The 21553-nt window shown below is 39.7% G+C and overlaps 1 protein-coding gene across 1 annotated transcript in view; it reads right to left on the bottom strand.

The window, feature by feature from the left end:
• srgap1a (SLIT-ROBO Rho GTPase activating protein 1a) overlaps window positions 1-21553 on the bottom strand; it is a 140624-nt gene that overhangs the window by 22398 nt on the left and 96673 nt on the right. Inside the window, exons 9-17 of the mRNA XM_088923914.1 lie at window positions 18569-18766; window positions 18372-18456; window positions 17351-17378; window positions 15587-15620; window positions 13341-13401; window positions 12275-12352; window positions 11674-11808; window positions 3141-3246; window positions 1808-2032 (exon numbers count right to left, since the gene is read on the bottom strand). Coding sequence (XP_088780040.1) covers window positions 1808-2032; window positions 3141-3246; window positions 11674-11808; window positions 12275-12352; window positions 13341-13401; window positions 15587-15620; window positions 17351-17378; window positions 18372-18456; window positions 18569-18766 — 950 coding nt within the window. The remainder of the gene's footprint in view (window positions 1-1807; window positions 2033-3140; window positions 3247-11673; window positions 11809-12274; window positions 12353-13340; window positions 13402-15586; window positions 15621-17350; window positions 17379-18371; window positions 18457-18568; window positions 18767-21553) is intronic.

Raw genomic sequence — 21553 nt, 5'->3', positions numbered from 1 at the left:
AATTATCTCTTTATGGTATTACAGTGTCTTTTCAAAGCAAACATGAAGACGTAAGCCTTGCGGTCTGACAGCTGCTACCCAGCAGCCAAGGTGACTGTGATTGGAGACCAGTCCTGTTCAAAAGAGACCCTCCAGGTGAGGAGCTCAGACAGACTAAAAAATTAAATCATTGGTACCATGCCAGTTTAAAAAAGATCTAGTCCAATTAGTTTTTTTCTCACTCATTATGAAGGTACTCTGTTATACATTTTTTCTCCCCTTCCATAATAGCCAATAGAAATATCTGCCCTCTTGCTCAACTGCTGCAAAATCAAGTACCAGTAGTTGAAATAAATTTACACAAAATCAAGGCAATATAACAAAATAATAGCAATAATGTAATCAGTCGAAGACAAATGTATGGAGGGCACTGGATCGAATAATACTAATTATTTTTTTGCTTGGCATAGCTGAAATCTTACTGAACTGATTTCTTCCTGCTGAGTAGTAAGATTTCAATTAAATATGTGTAAGACATACTGTAGGGTGCTAACCTCAATGCTTGCAACCCTACAGGAATAAAAAACTAAAACTTGACTCGAGAAACACATGCAGATCCTAAATATATGGGTATGAGCACCATTGCTGGAATAATGAACATAAGTTGTAGCTTTACAAAATACCCTAGTAGTAACACATCTTAATGATGAGAGAACCTTTTTTAAGAAAATGCATCAAGAAGAACATTGATGTGTAACGTAATGCAATAAATAGCAAATTTCATCCCCTCATATGTCAAAGAGAAATGTTTATTTCTTGACTGGATCTTGAACACTGGCCATCTTTTAAAGCCCTCAGTGAATTTTCAGGTAAACTGCAGATTGTGCATATCATTCTACACAGTCTTCAGTTTTGCAGCAATCAGCTACCTTCTGTAATGTGCAAACACGTGTTAGCAACCCTTCATCAACTTTCCATTTCATATACTGCAGGTGACTAATCAACTCTGAACAAAAAGAATAATTATCAGATTCTGCTGTGTTATCAAAATGTGAACCATTTATATCAGCCATTAACCCACGAGTGCTGTCAGCTCATAATAACTCCCAAAACGCAAGGAGAAATATTCTTGATGCGTACTGAGAGTTTCATGACATGCACCACTGTGACACTTGCCTTGAATTTCAGACTAATTCTATATTTACTTGACACAATATTTTAATCCCTTCTAGTAGACAGCAGAAGTTTTCCAAATGTATTATGAGAAACGACAGGAATGGCATTAATGCCATCGCTTCTTCAGTGTTTACAGCAGACAGAGACTTAAGAGTTCTTCAACTGTCGGCTTTTCCTCAAAGAAGGAAATATGACAAACAGGGCCGCACGTGTCTGGAGTGCAATGTCTTGGGACTGAGCTGATCTGAGACATGTAATTAGCCATGGCTATATTTAATCCTCCAGTTGTAAAGTAGACACAGCTAAGAGCTTCTCAGAAGCCTGGAGAACATGAGGCTGCCTTTAAAGATGGACAAGATGGATGGAGGAGATCTATTTCAAAAAGTACCTGGGAAAAAACATCTTTGCCAATGCTGATGACAATTATTAAGGATGCCAAGAAATGCTTCCGACGCAGTAGTAAGTAATTATTAAAGGTTTAATTAGAAAAGTATTAAACTTTAACATTAAAAATGTTCCCAATGGACAGGTCCCACACTAATTTTGAAAGAACAGTGATTTTTCCTATGCTCATACTGTACTTTCCAAGGGTAGCAAATGACCGAGTGTCTACTAAGTTGGTCTGTGAAAACTCACATTATAAACTACTTACCAGTAGTCATCTCCAGCCATGCATTTCTCATACACTGGGCCATCCAGCTCCTTGGCGTCTGGGAAAATGGTCTCATGGTGAATGATGATGGTCTTGATGATCTCATTCACATGTGCCTGGCAGGAGACTTGGTCTTGGATGTCCGGCACAGGCATCAAGGTGGGACCAAAGCAGATGGCCAAGTTGTAGGGGTCCATCATGTTTTCATCACTGTACTGTGACAAGCTGTATTAACACAGAAAAGTTAGGAAAGGAAAAAAATACTTCAATGGGCGGTATGGGTGATGGACACACTGTAACTTGGGTATAATTTCGACCATACCTACATATAGAGCATAACTGTTAAAAGGCCAAAATTTTAAAAAAAGAATTCAAAATTTATGGTCATCTAAATATTCTTTCATTTACAGGGCATTATGGATCAATGGAATCATTAAAAGAAATTCCACACTATTTAAAATTTCTTTATTTTTGCATTAGTGATGTGTCATTTTTTCTTCTTCTCCTACTTGGTGTTGCTGAATGTAAAAAAAAAAGGTGGTATAATTATTTTAAAGATAGAATGCACAGCGCTCATTGATCATTAAGAAACAGCTGGTAATGCACCTTCCTGATTTGTAAAGGGCTGTGGTTACAGTAGTGAAAGTAACCTTGCTTGTGCATACTCTGCTAAGGACATGCTAGCAATGTTGTTTTATCAGTGCTATATGAACAAGTTTTACTTGTAAGTAATGTAAACATGTTACTGGTAATGAGACGTGTACGAAGCACAGGAGTGACCAAATTGAGTTTTGATCTACTGTATTCATATCTCCCTTACACATCTAGCTCTTCGGTATGATACCTGTTTCTCTTCGGATATATTTATTTGTTCACCGAATCGGATGCTGATCAACCTATACAAAGCTAATTTATTTAAATATATACACATTGCTGTTAAAAATTAAATTATGAAGTATTAGGTTTTAAATAAAGGTTTAAGACATAAAAAAGCAAGTCACTAGTAGATTTAAGCAGGCCACAACTACTTCTAAACTGGAAGAATAAAGGAATTGTTGCAGTATTTATGAATCCCCCTTCAGTGACTCGTATGGTGTGAATTTTGCCAGAATGAATTCTAGCATTTCACTCTACAGAAAGAGTGAGAATAAGAAAGACACAATAATTTTAACTTCCGATATATAACACTTTGTTAGCTTGTCCCTGTACTGCTCAGTCTACAAATTAATGGCTCAACCTCTTTACATACAATTACAAATAATTTATGTTTGCTTTACACTGAAGCACAGGAAACAGCTGTGATTGACTGGACATAATTAGCACAGATACTTACTGGTTGAGGAAGGCAAAGAGGTATCTCATCACTATAAGGACAGACCTGGGCACTGTCAGCAGAATCTTGCGGATGTACAGAGCTCTCTCATAGAGATTTTCTATTCCTGGAATAGGAGCAGACATCTGCTGTTACAACAAGCACAAGTTCCATTGAAGTTCCTTAAATATAAGAAATTCACAAATCTTTATATCAAGTTTGCAAGTTTTACAACTTTAGAAAAACATTTCCTATATGGCCTAATGCATATCTAAATTAAGAACGCATTTGTTAGGTAATATGATATTCAGATTTGCATTCAACATCCTTTTTCATATTCTGGCTTTTCTAAAATCGTATATCCACTAAAGGAGAAAAGGAAAAGAACTTTGTATTTTTTGTGACAATTCTAACAAGACTTGTCTTTGTCTTTGTGCAGAATGTGCTTACTGAAAGAAATTCGGACAGATTCCAAAGTCTGAAACCTTAACAATACAAACCACAGACTGGACAGTGCAGACTGAGCTGTTGCAAGTTTAGGTTTATCCCTTGTTAACTGCAAAGGGACAATTTATTGAATATTGTTAATGCCTGATTTGTTTCTGATTTTTACTGAGAGGGCACTAATTAAGAAGGAAAATACAAAATACAAACTAAAATACAAACTGCAGAAGAATGACTGTTCCTTTTATGTTTACAACTTTCAGTTCAGGCCCTGGGCCATATTCAACCTCTCCAACTCATTCAGAAGCAAGTTGCTCATCTATCTTTTTTTTTTTTACTTTGTTTTTCTTGTGCTACACTGTTACTCTGGTCCCTTCGTTGGATTCCTGAAGCTGCAGGCGTTCATTTCAAAAGGCTTGTTGGTGCCTAATGCTGTCTTAATCACTCTCATTCAGTTTGGTCTCCAGTCTCTTATCCCTCCCTCACCCCCCACCTTGCCAGACCTCTGAACTCCTCCTCCTCCTCCTGCCTGTCCATCCCCTCACCTCAAAGGAGACCCCATTCTTCTCCTTTGCCCCACACTGCTGATTTAAACTACTCAAAGAAGTCAGAACTGCGCTGTCGCTGAGCAACCTTTCGATGTCTCCTTGAGAATCATCTGTTGAGACAGCACCTGTGATCTCAGTCCCACTGTGAGCTTTTACCACCCACTGATATTGCAATCTGCTCAATTCCTTCTTCACTGTATTCAATGACTGCATGCCTCCACACTATTTACTGCTCGATGCACACTGTTTGCACTGTGCCTTGCACAGACACTGCACTGTCTTCCTCGTCATTGATTCGTCAATCTTATTTTATTACTCTTTTTTACTGTACAGTATATGCATCATTTTTACTGTCCTATCATTACTTTACAGTACGTACTATCAAGTGTGCTGTAACATGTCATAGTTAAACACATCTGCTAAGCAAAGGAATAGTAATAATAGTAATAATGCCAGCAGCCATGTCATCCTGCAACTCACAACTGGCAGCCCACTGCAGTACCTGGATGGAAGACCTCCTGGGAAAAACTAAGGCTGCTACTGGAATGTTGGGGCTAGTAGGGGACGCTCACCCTGCGATCTGAGTGGGTCCTAAAGACCCAGTATAGTAATGGGGACACTATACTGTAAAAAAAAAGTGCCGTCCTTCGGATAAAATGTGAAACCAAGGGCCTGACTTTCTATGGTCATTAAAAATTCCAGGGTGTTTCTCAAAAAGAGTAGGGGTGTAACCCCAGTGTCTTGGCCAAATTTCCCCCTGGCCTTTACCAATCATGGCCTCCTAATACTCCATCTATGAGTTGGCTTCATTACTCTGTTCTCCTCTTCACTGATAGCTGATGTGGGGTGAGCGTTCTGGCGCACTATGGCTGCCGTCGCATCATTCAGGTGGGGCTGCACATTGGTGGTGGTGGAGGGGAGTCCCCATTACCTGTAAAGCGCTTTGAGTGGAGTGTCCAGAAAAGCGCTATATAAGTGAAAGGGATTATTATTAATGTTGAAAAAGTAAAAGCCCTACCTACCGCACATACAGTAGACCTCAATATTTCGTTTAACAAAAACGGAATTTGGCAACATGCTAAATTTAATTGAAAATGGTTAATTGGTGCCTATGTGAGTAGCTCAAGTGATAAAATGTATTTCTATTGCAGGCAGAAGCACAGATATCTCTATCATCTTCACCTGTAATTAGCTATTATACCATGGTTGACCTTCAAGGTCACTTTATCAGCACATTCAGACACTTAAATGTGCCAGCCTGAATATTTAAAGAAACGTATTCATCAGAATTAGGTTGTTCATTGAGAACCAGCCAGAAATGTCTATAATCAAATAAGGTCAGTAAACAAAGATAGGTTTATTCCATGCTGAAAAGAGAAGAAAAAAAACACAACGTTTCGGCCGTGGAGCCTTCTTCAGGTGTGAGCTCAGTTGTGTTGTCTTCTCTTTTCAGCATGGAATAAACCTATTACTTGTTCCTTTGCAGCCTGCGCATGCTGACGCAGCTACCCACCTGAAATAAACAAAGATGTTAATTTAAAAACGGAGAAGTGAACAAGGTTTTGGGACAACAGGAAAACCCCTTGGAGTATTTAAAAAAACTATCCATATAATTGTATAAAGTTCAGTGAAATGCAATTAAATGACAATATGACTGAAATATATTTGATAAAATATAAGAAATGCTCAGGAAAAGCCTGTCACATATCCCCCACCCTCACCTCTCTCTATAGTGTTTGATGAAGCCTGTTGGACAAATGAATAATTATCATTTTTTAATAAACAAGTGAAATCCGAACAGTATATAAGGCATTTGCTGTGATGCAGTGCTGTCATTATTAAAAATAAGCACCAGGTTTCACTCAGCACTGCGGTGTAAATATCAGCCTTAATGCACAAGGTCAAAATGCCAGACACTGCTGTGTTTAATGTACTCAGATTTGCCCTTGTTATCTCTACATGAAGGCCACTCATCTAAATGTGGCAGGGCTCTGGATATATACATTACCAAGCGGAATCTGAGAATTCGCTTTTTAAGCTGCTCGAACTGTACACTGACAGCACTGCTGTTCATCCCAGATTTAAAACTTTAAAAAAAGCAATCAAGCTTGATGGCATGGGAGTGTGTCTTTTGCTGTTTTAAAGGTTACAGTGCAGAGTCAGTATCGTGAGGTGTGAATGATGGAGAAATGACTTGAAACTCTAAACATCACAAAGTAACAGCAGATCGAGGTTTCATTTATGGATCATCCATAATGTGCGGGACTCGTGTTCTAAAAACTTTCTGGAAACACGAGTGAATACGTGAAAACCCTTCACAGACGAGAATGGAACTACTGTATACTGTATGTAACAGAACTTGATCATTTTGGCCAGGACACGGAGTCATAAAAGTGACAACTAGGGAAACCTTAGTACTGTATATACTCCAAACAGACGAAGGTTGTTTTTTGAAAGACTAATCCCAAAATGGTGGTGCAGTGTTGGCATGGCATGCCTCGCAGCGCTGGGGCCCTGGGTTCGATTCCAGATCTGGGGGCGCGATCTGCGTACAGTCTGCATGTTCATGTGGATTTCCTTCTGGTGCTCTGGTTACTTCCTGAAGTCTAAAAACATACTGGTCGATTAACTGGCTTCTGGGAAATTGACTCTGATGTGAGCGTGTGCACGTCTGTGTGTGCCCTGTGACGGACTGGCGTCCCGTCCAGGGTGTACCCTGCCTTGAGCCCATTGCTTGCCGGGATAGATCCATCTCCCCATGTGACCCTGCATTGGAAGAAGAGGTTAGAAGATGGATGGGAGGATGGATGATCCCAAGAGAGCTCCCAAGATGATCTACCATTAAAAGACAATTGCCCAAACAAAGATTGGGTTTTACGAAGACCAATCATGTGCAGGTTTGAGCTTTAGCTACAGCATGTCATTAACTGACAGATTCTCCAAGCAGTACCACACCATTTCCCTAGTACTGCAGTAGATCTGGCTGGGATTAGTCAATAAAGCCTCTCTTAGCTCCATGTGACCGCTTTATTTTCTCAGCACCTGTGGTGCTGTCAGTGAGCGACACTCCTCTCCTCCAATCAGTACTGAACCTCCGTTATGTCCCTACAGACGCATTAAAAGATGATTGGCTCATCTGGGGGGTGGGGGAGGGTCTAAAGAGCCTGGTACAATTCCTCATTCGTTGTGAGTATTTATACAGTGGCAGGGTTTGCCACTGAGTCCAGACCTGAAAAAACACACATTGGGCAAATCCAAACTGGGAGGAAAGAATAACTGGAAAAAAAAAAGATCAAGCTCATTATATCTCCCATTACGTGGAGAGCTCAGTGGTTATAAAAGATAATCAGTCTTGTAAATCTCTCAGGTCTTGCTGACAGGCAAAACTATTTTGGATTAGACATGTAAACGAAATTAATTAATTACCGGATCTTTTGTAAGATGATTTCGCTGAACATGCAGGAAAATGATTAAGTAAAATGCATGTCTGGGAACATTTGAGAGTGTGTTAGTGCAGTATGATTTTCTTGTTCTCTGCATCCCTTATATTTAAAGTATAAACAGTTTAAATTAATTAGTAAAACATTATAAAAAAAATTATAAATCTAGTTTGACTACAATAATGTAGGTGATAGTTACTTGACATGATCTACAATAAATCTTGCTGTAGGTTTGTAAAAATCCTGGCTCTCAGAGAACACAAACAGCTAACCAATTTCCTCCATCGACTGACAGCCTCTATGAAATACAGAATCTGAGCAGTATTATTAAACTCAATTACTGAAAGACTGCATAATCATATTTGGATACTTCCAAAAATCACAACGGAGATTGTGTGCATTTGTATTAACCCAACAGTGGTGATAGTTAGACATTTCTGTGTTGTTACACTCACAAGTAAAGAGAAACGGCAAGAATACTAACACTAATACGGTTAGCTTAAAACATTTAAGAGCTAAATATGTACAGTGTCTTTCAAAAGAATTGGGATAGTGAAGTCAAAACGGTAATTTTTTTAAACTATGAGTTCTCCTAGGACTTAGATGTTATAAATAAAACACGACCTATAAGTAGAACTCCTAAGTATTTTATTTTTAGTGAAGCCAATTAAGTTTTACCCTCTTGGGTCGATTAAACAAACTGAATATTGAAACGTTATTTTCAAGGAGCAAATGCATTGGGACAACTGGAAGACCAGAGTCTCATTTTAGTCAGGAGTTTGTTTTTAGGTAATCAGGTTCTCAGGATAGAGTTGGGGACGGTCTATCAACCTGTCTTGCTTTTGGCTGCAGTGTTTGGAGTCCACAGTTGAAAGTCAATATGAAAAGAAAAGAAACTGTCCTATTCCTTTCAGAGGAGAGCAGACAATTGTAAAGCTCAAAGACAAAGAAAAAGTCAATTGGAACAACTACACAAAAATTGGGCATCCCAATTTGGAACATATTGGGGAAGAAAATACCCTCAGGTAATGTATAATTACCAATCAGCCAAGACCAGACTGGGCAAGAAAAATATCTAATGTACAGATAAATAGGAGATGTCAAGGAAAACCTAAAACAACTATCAGCGAAATAACCACCAATCTCTGAAGTGCCGGTATAAAGTCCACAGTGTGCAGAAGACTGGGACTGCAGAATTACAAAGCTACACTATGAGTGTAAGCTTCTCATCAGCACCAAGATCAGAAAAGCCTGTTTAAAATTAGCTTCTAAGCCCAAAACTGAATTTACAGAAACCTTCTGTCTGTTTATATAGAAAGAAATCCTTATTGGTTAACAAGGCCATGAATATACCGCCAATGCCACATTGCAATGGGTGCTCTTTATGAGATAAAAAGTGGAATATCTTAGACTTGCCAAGTCAATCACTAGATTTTAATCAAACTGACCACGTCTTTTCAGTGTCAAAAACTGTCACGACGCCCCAGGAATAGTCAAGAACCCCAGCTGGCTGCAGCAAAGACACGACAAAACATGTCAAGGTCAGAGCTTTGTTTAAGTCTGTTTTTGTTCTAATATGACAAAAGATATGACCAAACATAAAAAAAAGTTGTTGTAAATAAAGTTGTTATTCTCATTTCTAGTAACCTTGTGATAGACACAAACGGCTTGATTTTATATAAAAAAATGGCTGTCTCGAAACATTTGTAAGGCAGTGCATGAGCTATTTATTATTATCCATCTTCTAACTGCGTCTTCCAATTCAGGGTCACATGGGAGCCAGAGTCTATCCAGGCAAGCAATGGGCACAAGGCAGTGTACACCCTGAACGGACCACCAGTCCATCTTAGGGCAGATGTATTGGATAAAGCACTTAGAAAATGGGTGGATGGATCTGTTAAATGGTAAATGATCTGGTAGTTTGGCATCTCTCAGAAAACAAAGTAAACCCCTGATAAATGATCTCTCATGAAATTACTTACATTTACATATAGGACACAATTACAAATGCTAAACTTTTACAGCTGTTTTAATTACTTTACCACAGCTGAATAAATAGTCAACTTCAGTAAATTCATAAGGAGCTCTGGCTATTAGCTCATTATTCCAAGTGAAATAATGAGATGAGAAACATGCCCTTAGCAGACGCTGGGACAGCTCCAGCACCGGCAGCTTTGCCTTTTTACTGAATGAGCTGCAGGAGAGTGTGGTGCTTCACTGTGTTCTCTTCTGTTGGGAAAGTCAGCTGCACCTCATTACCGCTGGAGAGGAAGAGGAGGTCAGAGCTGATCATTAGCATGTGGCACCACAGAAACGAGTATGACTCACTCTTCCATCCGCCCCGGTGTACGGTGCACCTCCACAATAAATCACAGAAGGCATTAGATCAGCTGTCTTCAGTGCTGGTATCGCCAATGATAGATGAAGGAAAGAATATCTTCACTGGATGTACAGTGTGCAAGTAATTCAAAAAGAATGCAGCCACACAAACAGCTGCAGCCAGTGTGCGATACGCCAAGAGGCACCCTGGGTTTTCTGAAACGTTCAAAGGAACCCCAAATCGTTAAAAGCGAATGATTTGCTGTCAGTTTTCGCAGCTGTGTAACAAACCCTAAAAGACATTTTTGCCTGCTGACAGAAATAAAAAACAGCAAAACTCACTATTACGGTTACAGACCGAGTCTTGGAAAGCAGGTGTTGCTAGCGGGATGTGGGTTTAGAGAAGGTTTTTGTTTTACATTCTTGTCCAAAACACAGCACTGAAAACCATACAGATTTTGTGCTTTCAACGAGCTGCAGATCATTCTACATAGAAAACATAGCCTGTATTAAAATACACCTCTGAGCTGACAAATTCACTCGTAGCATTCTCTGCCACGGAGTCAGTCTCTGCCTACAGTCTGGTTTCCATTCTGAAAAAGGGGACAACACCTACTGTATATACAGTATTATATCAACTGCTGAAGGGACAACAGACACTTAAAGTCACATTTAGGATGCAATGTAGCTGCTCCAGTCCAAAGAAAGTGGATAACCACATGGTAGGAAAATATCAGTCAAGATCTTCCTTAGCAAAAGAACGAAGAAAAAAAACTAATCTGTGCCACTTACACAACAAAATATCATTTTAAAAGGCCTAATTTATTTTTAGTAGACTTGCTCATTTTTTGCCGAGGTGATGCTACAGAAACCTTTTCTCTGTTGATACTGACTTTTTCTGCTATTAAAGACAGATGAGTCTATGAGTATAAAGAGTGAATTCTAAACACCAGGCGAGTCTCCTAGACTGCACTCACTCTAACCCTGAAGACAGCCTCACTGTAATATAACACCCACGGATTTTCCCTACAGGGTTGGTGGGCCTGCTCACAGCGCACTGACCTTCTCTTGACTGGTGACGACTGGTGAACTACTTACTTTCAGAATAATGCTTTTGATGAATCTGAAAATTCACATTTCAAGGAATTTTGAACGCCTTCTCACGCAAGTATGTACAGACGAAGGGAATTTCTGCTTGCCTTTGATAACGGAGGTGAAAAATGAAACACGAAAAACTTAACCTTGACACGACCATAAGTGGCCTAAAAAAAGGCCAAATGAAAAGATTGTTTAATATCACGCTGTTTGTTCACCAAGTGAGTCGGTTTCAAGAAGACCCATCACCACTGTATTTCAGTATCATTTTTTATCAGCAAAACTATTCCTTCAGATGAGGACTTTACAGTAGTTTTTACATCTGTTCCCTAAGTGGGTCATCTGCACAAATAAATTAGGCCATCCTTAATTAATACCAGCATTCCTGGCGTCAGCTATGTGCAAGCATGGCAAGAATTCATCTGAGAGTTAAAATAGCTAGGGATAATAAGACATTAAAACACATTACAGAGTTTAGTAAGAAAAGCACAGTGAATAAAGGAGACTTAAGCTTTATAAGAGTTATTCAAAATTGAGATTTTAAGATCCCCCAAAATGCAGTAATCGCAAGGCTCAACAGTCCATACATCACGACAACTTTTTTCATTGGTTTATGTCACCCTTCTTTTCATTTTCTCTACAACACTAAAGGGAGTGTGAATGAAAAGGTCTATCAGATGCAAGAGGAGATAGCTGAGAGTGACTTACTGATACAGGAAATGAGATCATTAAATCTTTCCTTGGGAAAGAGTGGGTTTTCCAGCCCTCTGAAGTAGAGCTTGAGAACTCCGGCAACTGAGTTAATATCATGGTTGTTCTCCTCATCTGTCAGGGGATCGTTACCTGATGGACAAAATGAACAGATGTACAATATTTAGGTATTTCAAGAAAATCGACATACGATATGGACAGATTAGGCAGTGTGTCTAGCCAGACAATTAAGCTTTTATACTCCTATTACCCTCCTCCTCCCCACAGAAATGGAAAAAATGCTCTTAAAAATCTTCACACTGCTGCTGCCAAGTTCACAGTATACACAGCTGACTCTTTTTCCTGTGGGTTTTCCCAAAATTGGACGATTTCATACAGCTGGAATTGAAAGCACCCATTGCTGTCTAATGACAGCAAAAGGGTGAAACCGAAGGAAATTTAGATTTCAAATGTCTGTGATGGAGTCCAGAAACCAGAGGCCACATCCCTGCAGTGCCCCAGACACCTCGTAGAAAAACCTTGGACCTCTCCATGTGAGAGATTCGGCTAGCCCTCACGACCTGCTTATCATCCTGTGAGACTGAATGTGATAACTCACCTCTCTCGAATGAGTTCTTAATATCATTGACTTCCACCTGTGACCCTGACACTCGGAATATTCCCTGATGCTGGAGTCCTGAGGGGATCAAAATGGAGAAAAGCAATTTAGGCCTTTGCTGCACTCGTGGTTTCAGAACAGCATCCAACACCCACAAAGGAAGGTCAGAAACACTGAGTAGTAACTACTGTCGGGATTAGACTGGAAAAACAGGTGGTCATGTTTTTTTTTCCTTATCCTACAATCAATGTGGATAAGCCTATCACCAACCATTATAAAGTTCTCCATCGTATCCTTCCTATCACTAAAATCGCTGAAGCCAAGACCTAGGCATAGCAGCGCATAAAGTTTATTTAGAGGAAACAGGTGGTTTCTCATACGTTTTGCCGAACGTTTCTAATAGTTGCCTCTGCTCTCTGGCTAGTTACAGTATATCCAAAAGTTATATGTCTACTCAAACACTGTTATTGTAAGAAACACCAGGAACTTCACATATAGTGCGATACTGAACAACGACAGGCCTATCTAACTGGCAGAAAAACTTTACTTCCTAAAAACTATAGACTAGATTCTTCAGCTTAGCTGTACATGCAAAGGGAATCTCAAAATGGCAACAAAACGTGTACTGTATGAAGCTGTATGTGACAGTATATAAGAGCATCCTTTGACAATAAGTACAGGTACACAAAATCATTTGAGTTATGTTTCATGGACGGGATTTATGATGGCTTTATAATATTTGAGGAGACTTGTACTTAAAATTGAAGAAGGATTATGATTTTTTGACTGATTAAAGAGCACTGGAAGAAAAGAAATAAACAGGCTTGCCCAGTAGAACAAAATATTTCATGTTTGTTGGTATTGTAGTGTCATATAATATATGCTCTATCTGGTCAAATGCAAAATCTTTTTTTTTTAATTTACTGGGTTGCACAGTTGGGATAACCTAACATCTAAAGTGTTGCTGACAGTGTCACCAATCCAGGCAATCACAGGATTGCTCCATCCAACTCTAGAAGTAAGCCATTTCCCTTTGAATTATCTTCAGCATTGCACGCTCACTTACCGTAGAGATTGATGAAGCGAATACAGCTTTCAACAACACGTGGGATAACCTGCCCAGAATCCTTATGGGAAGAGAAAATTCATGAGTCACAACCACTTAAATATAAATATTTCTCTTCATATGCATTGATGTACAAAGGATATTCAAAAAGTTTTCCTAATGTACTGGAGGACTACTGTACAGTGCATATGTATTACTGAAAGCTGCCTGTATGTTTATAAATCTGTGCTGGTTCTTTCCTGAGTCATAGAATGATTGACTTGTCAAAGCTTAAGTAACACAACAATTTGTTTTTGGAAGAAAGGACACACTATATCACTATCTAGCAAGTCCCTGCTGGCATGACTGCTTTGTTAGAGGAAGCTATCACTCTTGTTCCACAGTGATGCGATGGGCAAAGGAATTGCAGAAAACAGATTAAGGGTATTCCCAGATCTGCACAATCCTCCTACACACTGTACAGAAAGTAAGAGTCTCTGCTCTTAAAAGAAAGTGAAGGGCTGGTGAATCAAGACTGATGCATTTTCAGATGAGCTTAAAGTTGAATGAATTATCCATGCATATCTCGGCATGTCAAAAGGTTCTGCCAAAAGGCCATCAGCCAAGATCACTACCAAGGGAGCCAGCCAGCTCAGTCTGTGTCTTATGTGGTTACTGGCAATCTGGCAATGAGATGAGGGTTCATCACTGAACAATGTAAAAATTCCCTGCATCTTTCACACAAGAGGATCATGGCCAGAGTTTTTCTGTAATTCAACAAGGGCAACTGTATCAGTTATAAACTGGCCACAGCTACAATCCATTGTCCGTGTTCTGCTGACTTTGCAGCTGATGGGGTGGAATGTTTACACACTAGTATTCTGCTGAACTGCAATGCATCATTTCACAAGGCCAGAGCTATACAGGCTGACAAAAGGACAAACATTCGCTCTGAGCGACTACTGTTGGCTTCAATCTATGAAGTCTGTGCTGTGTGGTACTGTACATGGTTTCAAGGTGATGTTCCACCATTCCCATCTGGGTCAAGGAATGGTCAGAAAGATTCTATTTTATCTAGGAATTGTAATTTGAAGAACGAACGGGGTTCTAAGTTCAAGAATTAACTAGTGTTTGGCTTCTACATACGAGATGAAAAACTTTTTGAATGCCCATTATGTGTGTATATATATATAAACATACTGATTATATATATATACTGTATAGTATTACATACACCTATACATGCACTGTCACAACACTAATACATTCCATTACACATATTAGACTCAGTAGGAGGGGTGAGCATTCAGAGAGTTAAAAAGAAAGTTTACAAGATCGACAGATTTATATCATCAAGCAGGAACCTGCAGTTTTACGGTTCACATCTTTAATTTTTTGGCTCTACCTCATGAGAAAAGATCCAATGTTCAAATCAATATTCACTGAATGATTTTTAAGAGGGGCAAGACCACGTCTGTAAATCGAATGACCGCTCATATTAATGAAGGGTCTCCAAATCTTGGACCTCCAAATAAAAGGGCAGCTAACAAAGAAAGGCACATCACTTTAAAAGGAATAATATGGCAGGCCATCAATGTATGTATTTACTCTTAAGGTTTATCTCGTCTCCACTCACAAAATAAATGACGATGAGTTTAGGGAGAAAATAAAATGAGACACTAAAGCCTTCCAAATGTGCCACAGTTAAAGACTTACCCTGAAGCATAACAGCATATTACCCGGCTGGAGCTAAGCTCTTTAAATGTAGTAACTGTCTGCTTTTGGCTCTGCCGGGCCCTTTAATTAATTTCGCCTTCGTATCTTTTTTTAAAGTTAAGTATTTTCTACCAGAGGAACGTGGAATAGCTCCATAAACGCATGGAAAGGCCACAACGGAGAGCTCTAGAGCGCTCCGTGTGCAAATGAGCTCGCTTTCCACAGGGAACGGGTTCCATGCCGAAGTGACGCAAAACGGTCAGCGATTCAATCTGGATCTGTGCAGTAAACGCCTCTCGTTTACGCAAAACGGTCAGCGATTCAATCTGGATCTGTGCAGTAAACGCCTCTCGTTTACGCAAAACGGTCAGCGATTCAATCTGGATCTGTGCAGTAAACGCCTCTCGTTTATGCAAAACGGTCAGCGATTCAATCTGGATCTGTGCAGTAAACGCCTCTCGTTTACAAACTGGCAGTCAGGAGAAGCGGCAAGAGCAGTAGCGCTGGCAGGAAGAGAGAGCAGGCAGCTTCCTTTGTTAAGAGCACTGTACCTGGTGCCTGGTGTGCGAGTTCCTTCGTCCCCGGCTGGAAGCGCGAAAGGGAAAAACAGAGAAGTGAAAAAGACAGGAATCACTGCATCCCAAAAGCCACAGGCTCAAGCCCAAAGATCCCGACCTGCTTTCTTTTAGTATGGCGCACTCTTCAAGCGTAGGGGGGGAAACGGGAGCTTGTGAGCCCTCGGCTTCGTTTGTTTTCCTACATCTATTTACTCTCCCAGAATTTTAACGACCCGCCGATACTGGGCCGGGAGCTCTTTTAAAAAAAACGCAAGGCAGTGAGAAATGGCTTTGGGGATGCTAATCCCTTCTGTGCCTTCTTGACTGCCGTATCTGGTTTGAAAGCCCCACCTGAGCCGAGCACACGCTCGGGGGCTGCTCACTACTTCCATATCAAGAAGCGGAGGCAGAAAAATACTCCTGTTCTTCCGGCGTTTGAAGATGCAGCACGCTATTCCACCGATAAGAAGGGATTAGAAGCCCACAGGACCATAATGATCTGCCCCACAGAAGCAGAAGAAGGTAGGATCATTATGAAACAGAATATCAGCCATTAAGCCCGTTTTCGTCAGTACCTTGATAAAGGACTCCAAATTCCCATTGAACAACTTAACACTAAAAAAGGAGCACGGTCTAGGCTTCCTTATTTTCTGAGGTTTGGGAGGCACGTTTGGTGGCCTATGAAATGGAACAGGCATTACGTTATCATTCACATCGTTAGTCACGTTGTTCAAATTCAGTCCACAAATAAAAAAAAAATCCACAGTCCATAATGAATGAATGTGCGTCATTGCACATTCCAATAAGAGATTAAATGGCAACACTGCTGGCCTTCAGGCTCCTAACTGAACTAAACTTATGACTTCTGCACAAATGAGTGACTACAGAGGTCCATAATTCTGAAAAATCACCTCAAAATCTTTTGGGGTGTTAAAACTTCTGATACATTTCTAATCATCTGACATCAGTGTTACCACCATGTAGCCTGATCTTGTCAGATCTCTAGGCAGTACTGGGCCTGGTCAATACTGGGATAGACCATCAAGGAAAACCCAAGTTGCTCCTGTAAGTAGTGTTGGTGAACAAGAAGGTGGCACCTTTTCCTCTGTTCTACAATTTCCAAAAGAAACATAGCCCCAGTATAGTGACCAGGGACACTGTGCTGCAGGAGGTGCAGAACTTCAGATTAGACATTAAACTGAGTGCCCTGTCTACTTACAGTAGTTATTAAATGTTTCATGACACTGTCCATTAGGAGTTTCAACCCTGGTGCAGACCTGGCTAAATTCCATGCTGGGTTTGGCCAAAAGTAGATGGCGGAGACTTACAGTTTTCCTTCTCCACCTGAGGAGATAATTAATGGAACCACTGTAGCGATACCATAAAGTCTAAGAATAGACTACCTTTTGATTTTACCAGCCTGTATTTAAGAAGAAATCGCATGATAATTCAGATGACAAATTCACTAATTTTAACACTCACCTAAAGTGAACTTTCAAGACTGAACATCTTCCTCTAGAAAATCTCATGACACTTTAATTGGGTGTGTTAGATAAAGTAACAACTACAGCCAAAGGGTGTGAGGGTGATTCGTTAGGGCTTATGACGGTGTGCAGTGCAGCATCAAAGATCAAGGCTAGCTCTCCTTAAAAACAAGTATCCTTTGTTTGATGATGTCTCTTCATCAGTTTTCTGGACTGATGCATTATTTTGCCGATTCCTGACGTATACCAGAAATGAAAGGGAAATCCTTCCTACCTGGTTGTCATGTACTCGGCTCTGTGACCTGAGGACAGAAACAGGAAAAGTGTGAGTTCCTAGAAAAGGACTGGGAAGTTCCAGCACAGGTCTCCCTGCAGGTCTCTACGGAACCGCCTGTCCATTCAGCAAAGCCTACTGCCCGCCATCTGCCTTTCCTACAATTAGAGCTTGCAGTACAGAGCCGCCCAATGGTCCATTTTCAAAGAAACGAAATGGGGCACCTTTTAAAAATTTCACAAGCCACAAGGGTAACTCACACCATCTGCTTGGAGTACCAACACGATGCAACTTGTCAAAGTAGCCTAGCTAATGAGCATGTAAATCAATGTATTTCTTTAATATGTGATAAAAGAGGACAACCAGATGGGTGTTAGGATTAAGGAAAAGGATGTTTACATATCTGAACAGAATTTTAAGATTTAGGAACATTTACTTCTGATCAATCAGAGAACTCCTTGCTCTTGAGGGCCAAAAGAGGGTGAATTCAAAGTTTTGCAGGAAAGAATGGTACTCATTAAATTTGTCCTTTGCTTAAACCTAATGAGACGGTAAGTAATCCTCTAGAAATGAATATTATCAGTGTGATCTGGTGTGACACACACAGACTGCTTTTTAAAAACTGGCCAAGTGAATAATAAAGCTGAATTAACTTCTAGAAATGCAACTTAGCGATCGTCTTACAAAGACCTCTAAAGCTGCAATAAAGATATTTCACTGAATTGTAGGTCAAGGTCAACAATTTCTTAATACATCTGAAAAGGCAGCAACAAAACGTTGAAGTTTACATCCTTACATCAAGGTACAGTAAAAGCGTGTTCACAAACCCCCAGAACCTAGGAAAATTTAAAAAAAAACATGCACTGATCAGAGAAATAAAAAGTACTGTCTATTTAGGCTTTGGAGACGTTTTCCATATCTGTGGAAGGGTTCTTTCTGTCATAGAAAGCAACCAAGCGTGCCCATGCAAAATGGGAAAAAAAAAAGAGGGGCAGGATGTCTCTTGTGGAAAACCAATTACCTTCTCCCAGTGTCCTTTTCAGTAAGTCATGCTTCGCCTGCAACTTCGTGATGAGATTGCTTCCTTCCAGAAACTCTCTGAATTTCTGCAGAGAAACGCCGCAATCATATTTCATGGTTAAAACTGAGCGCTACAGGTCTTTGTTCAGAAAAACACAGAAAAAGGGTGAAGGACAGGTGGTGAGGGGACCGTCCTACCATGAAATAGAATTGCTCCGTCTCCTGTTGGTTTGCCCTCCTCTTGGCAATGCTCGGCTTGCTGAGGTACGTTTCCGACACCGTCGACTTCACCGACTCCGTCGAGCGACTGTGCTGGAAGCACTCGGACACATCGTAGTCCTCTATGGTCACCATGTCCTGAATTGTCTGAAGAGTGGCCTCGGTGGTTTTCTTGATCTTCAACGAGGCATGAGAAACACAATCATTATGGACAAGCAAAGCCTTGTGGGTTTTAACATTTAAGGTCTCTTAACAGTCAAGAGGTTTGGGGTTTCAAAAATGGTATTTTCCAGAACACCACAATTGTACATGAACATCTCAGACAAAAACGTCAAATACGATCATAATACAGCACTGTGGTTTCAAGACCAGTTCTTCAATTTCACTGCAAATCTTCTTTCATAATACGGCTTATACCTAATTATTTAAGGAACCTCAAGGCCCTTCAATGAACAAAAGAAACACAAAACTGATAAAAGGCAACATTCAGGACAGGAAGAGAAATATCTAGCTGTCAAACTCCAGCAAAGCAGAGCTGTATTTTATCATGAAAACCCAAGTTCCTTTTGCTCCATATGTACTTATTTGAAATTCCAGCCTGTGAATATTTCCCCTTTTCACGTGTGCATAATAAATCGAAACTCACCGAATGATCATAATCGGATTTATGATAAAAGGTGATAAAAACAACGAAAGGGCATTTTTGTGAAAAATCAACAAATTGCCTGGTTTGACATTTAAATAATTGAGAGATCCATGTTTTGAAACAGAATGCTCCTTATCTCAAGGATCAATCCAACATTTTATCACTGAGTGGGGAATGTTTCCAACTACTTGTGTAATAAACATTGAGCAACACAGTAATTAGGTGCATTGCCAGTGTGAGAGAATTATATTCTGACGTTCACTATCCTTAACCCACTGTGGGTTTGACCAGCTATAGCAACAAACAAGCAGTACAAACTTACTGCTTCATTTTATTTTTCAAACAATCCTTGTTTACACCTAAAGCATCTGTAATTATGTGCGCGAGAATAAAGAAAAAGGCAGATCTGAACAGACTGGCATGATACTGTAAGTCTGACTCCCTGATGTGGAATAGTTGCTCATACCCAGATACACTAGAGAGGAATAAACACAGCAGAAACAATGCACTCTAAACTGTTGATTTTAATCTGCCGCGTGCAAAAATATTTATATTCCAACAAAAGGCAATTATGGAAATATGCAGGCAGCATCATGGTTAGTTGAAGACAAAACCTTGTCTGTGGGCCTTAATACAAAACCTCCAGGAGACATGTTTCTTGGAAAACTAGACATGAAAACAGACATGTTAAAAGGCAGAAATAGTATATTCCGCTCTTCTTATAACCCCTCATAATGGTCATTCTTCTCATTACACAATTAGAGGGACAGACATATTGTATAACATGCTTTAGAAAAACTGCTAATCCTTCTTAATCTGTAAAACAAATCCATTCACTATAACAACAGCCAAGAACCATCAGTTCACAGACTGCTGAGAAATAAATATACTGTATCAGAGACAGGAGATTATCAATTCCAGTTTAGCTTCAATGATTACGGCCTTGAGCCTTAATTCTGAACACCTCCTCAGCTACCGTTCAACTGTTATCATTCCAACAGGCACTTTCATCTCAGAAACCATTAGATTATCAGCAGGAACTGAGGAACTGTGATCAATTATCCAATTAAAAATTAAAATCTGAAACTCATAACTGTGCGAATCAAGAAATTGATACAATATTAAAAACGGATGCACAAACTAAATCAAAAGGCAATTTTTGTTTTCAGGTGAAAGAACAAAACATGAGCCGCCTCGTGTACTGTCCACTGACAGATGTACCTTATTTTTCAAAACCTGCAATTTATCATTGGACCACACTTAAAAGATAACAAATTACACCATCATTTAAAATCACAAAAAGACACAAAATGAAGGGCTGAGATTCACACAGGTCAGAGGCAGTCCCCTTGAAAAAACACACAAGGGAAAGAATGTTAGGATCACTAGGAAGCTATACTGTATGGATTAAGAGAGGCACTGCTCTGTGTTAATGTTCTCCTGAAAAGAGTGGACACATAATTCATGGTGTGCAATTCCAATAGCATGTCCACTCAGAAAGAAGAATTTTGCCTTTGATTTGAACAAAACACAATTAAAAAACTGATTAAAATCTCTGACAGCATACCTGTAGTTGCTGACACGTTTACTCTGGCACAGATCTCTATGTTTGCACATTTTTGTTTAACTTGAATAATCACATGCTCATTAACTGACATTAATTCTAGCAGATATTATTTAACCGCATTCCATGAATTGCTTGTCAGTGGGACATGGCATCATGAAACATTTGAAGTGGATTTTAAACATAAAACATGACTGATTTATCTTAGATAATGCCAGTTATATGATCAGGGCAAAGAAATACATAATTTGAGGCATGTTGCCAGTACAGTTCAATTCAGTACAGTTGATATATAATGTATATAATGCTCCCATAATCACCCAATAATATTTGAGAAAATTATTTCCTCATAGTAGACAAGCTGATTGCATCACAAAAAAAGTTTTTAAACACTGCTCAACAGGAATTACACCCCTTAAAGAATAGGGTCCACAAAATAGAAAATAGATTGAGGAATTAAGAAATGCATACCAAGTCTTAGCACAGACGGAATGATAGCACAATAAACAGCCTTAGAGCCTGTTTTAAAGAGTGAAGTGGGTGAAAAACTGAATGTACCATATACTGTACTACAACCCAGATCATTTAAAAAAAAGAAGACATTTCAGTCAATCAGTTTCACAGATTTCTGAAGACAGCAAGGATATTAGATCCTAGACAAAGGTCCAGTTTGGATGTGGATACCCTTCCATTAAGATTCAGTCCTATTTATATACATTTGATGATGTGTAAGAACCTGACGTGGAAACAGACA

This window comes from Atractosteus spatula, chromosome 8 (genome assembly GCF_055471065.1).
Source record: "Atractosteus spatula isolate fAtrSpa1 chromosome 8, fAtrSpa1.hap1, whole genome shotgun sequence".
In the NCBI taxonomy this organism is placed as follows: domain Eukaryota; kingdom Metazoa; phylum Chordata; class Actinopteri; order Semionotiformes; family Lepisosteidae; genus Atractosteus; species Atractosteus spatula.
This window is presented reverse-complemented; position numbering and strand designations above follow the sequence as displayed.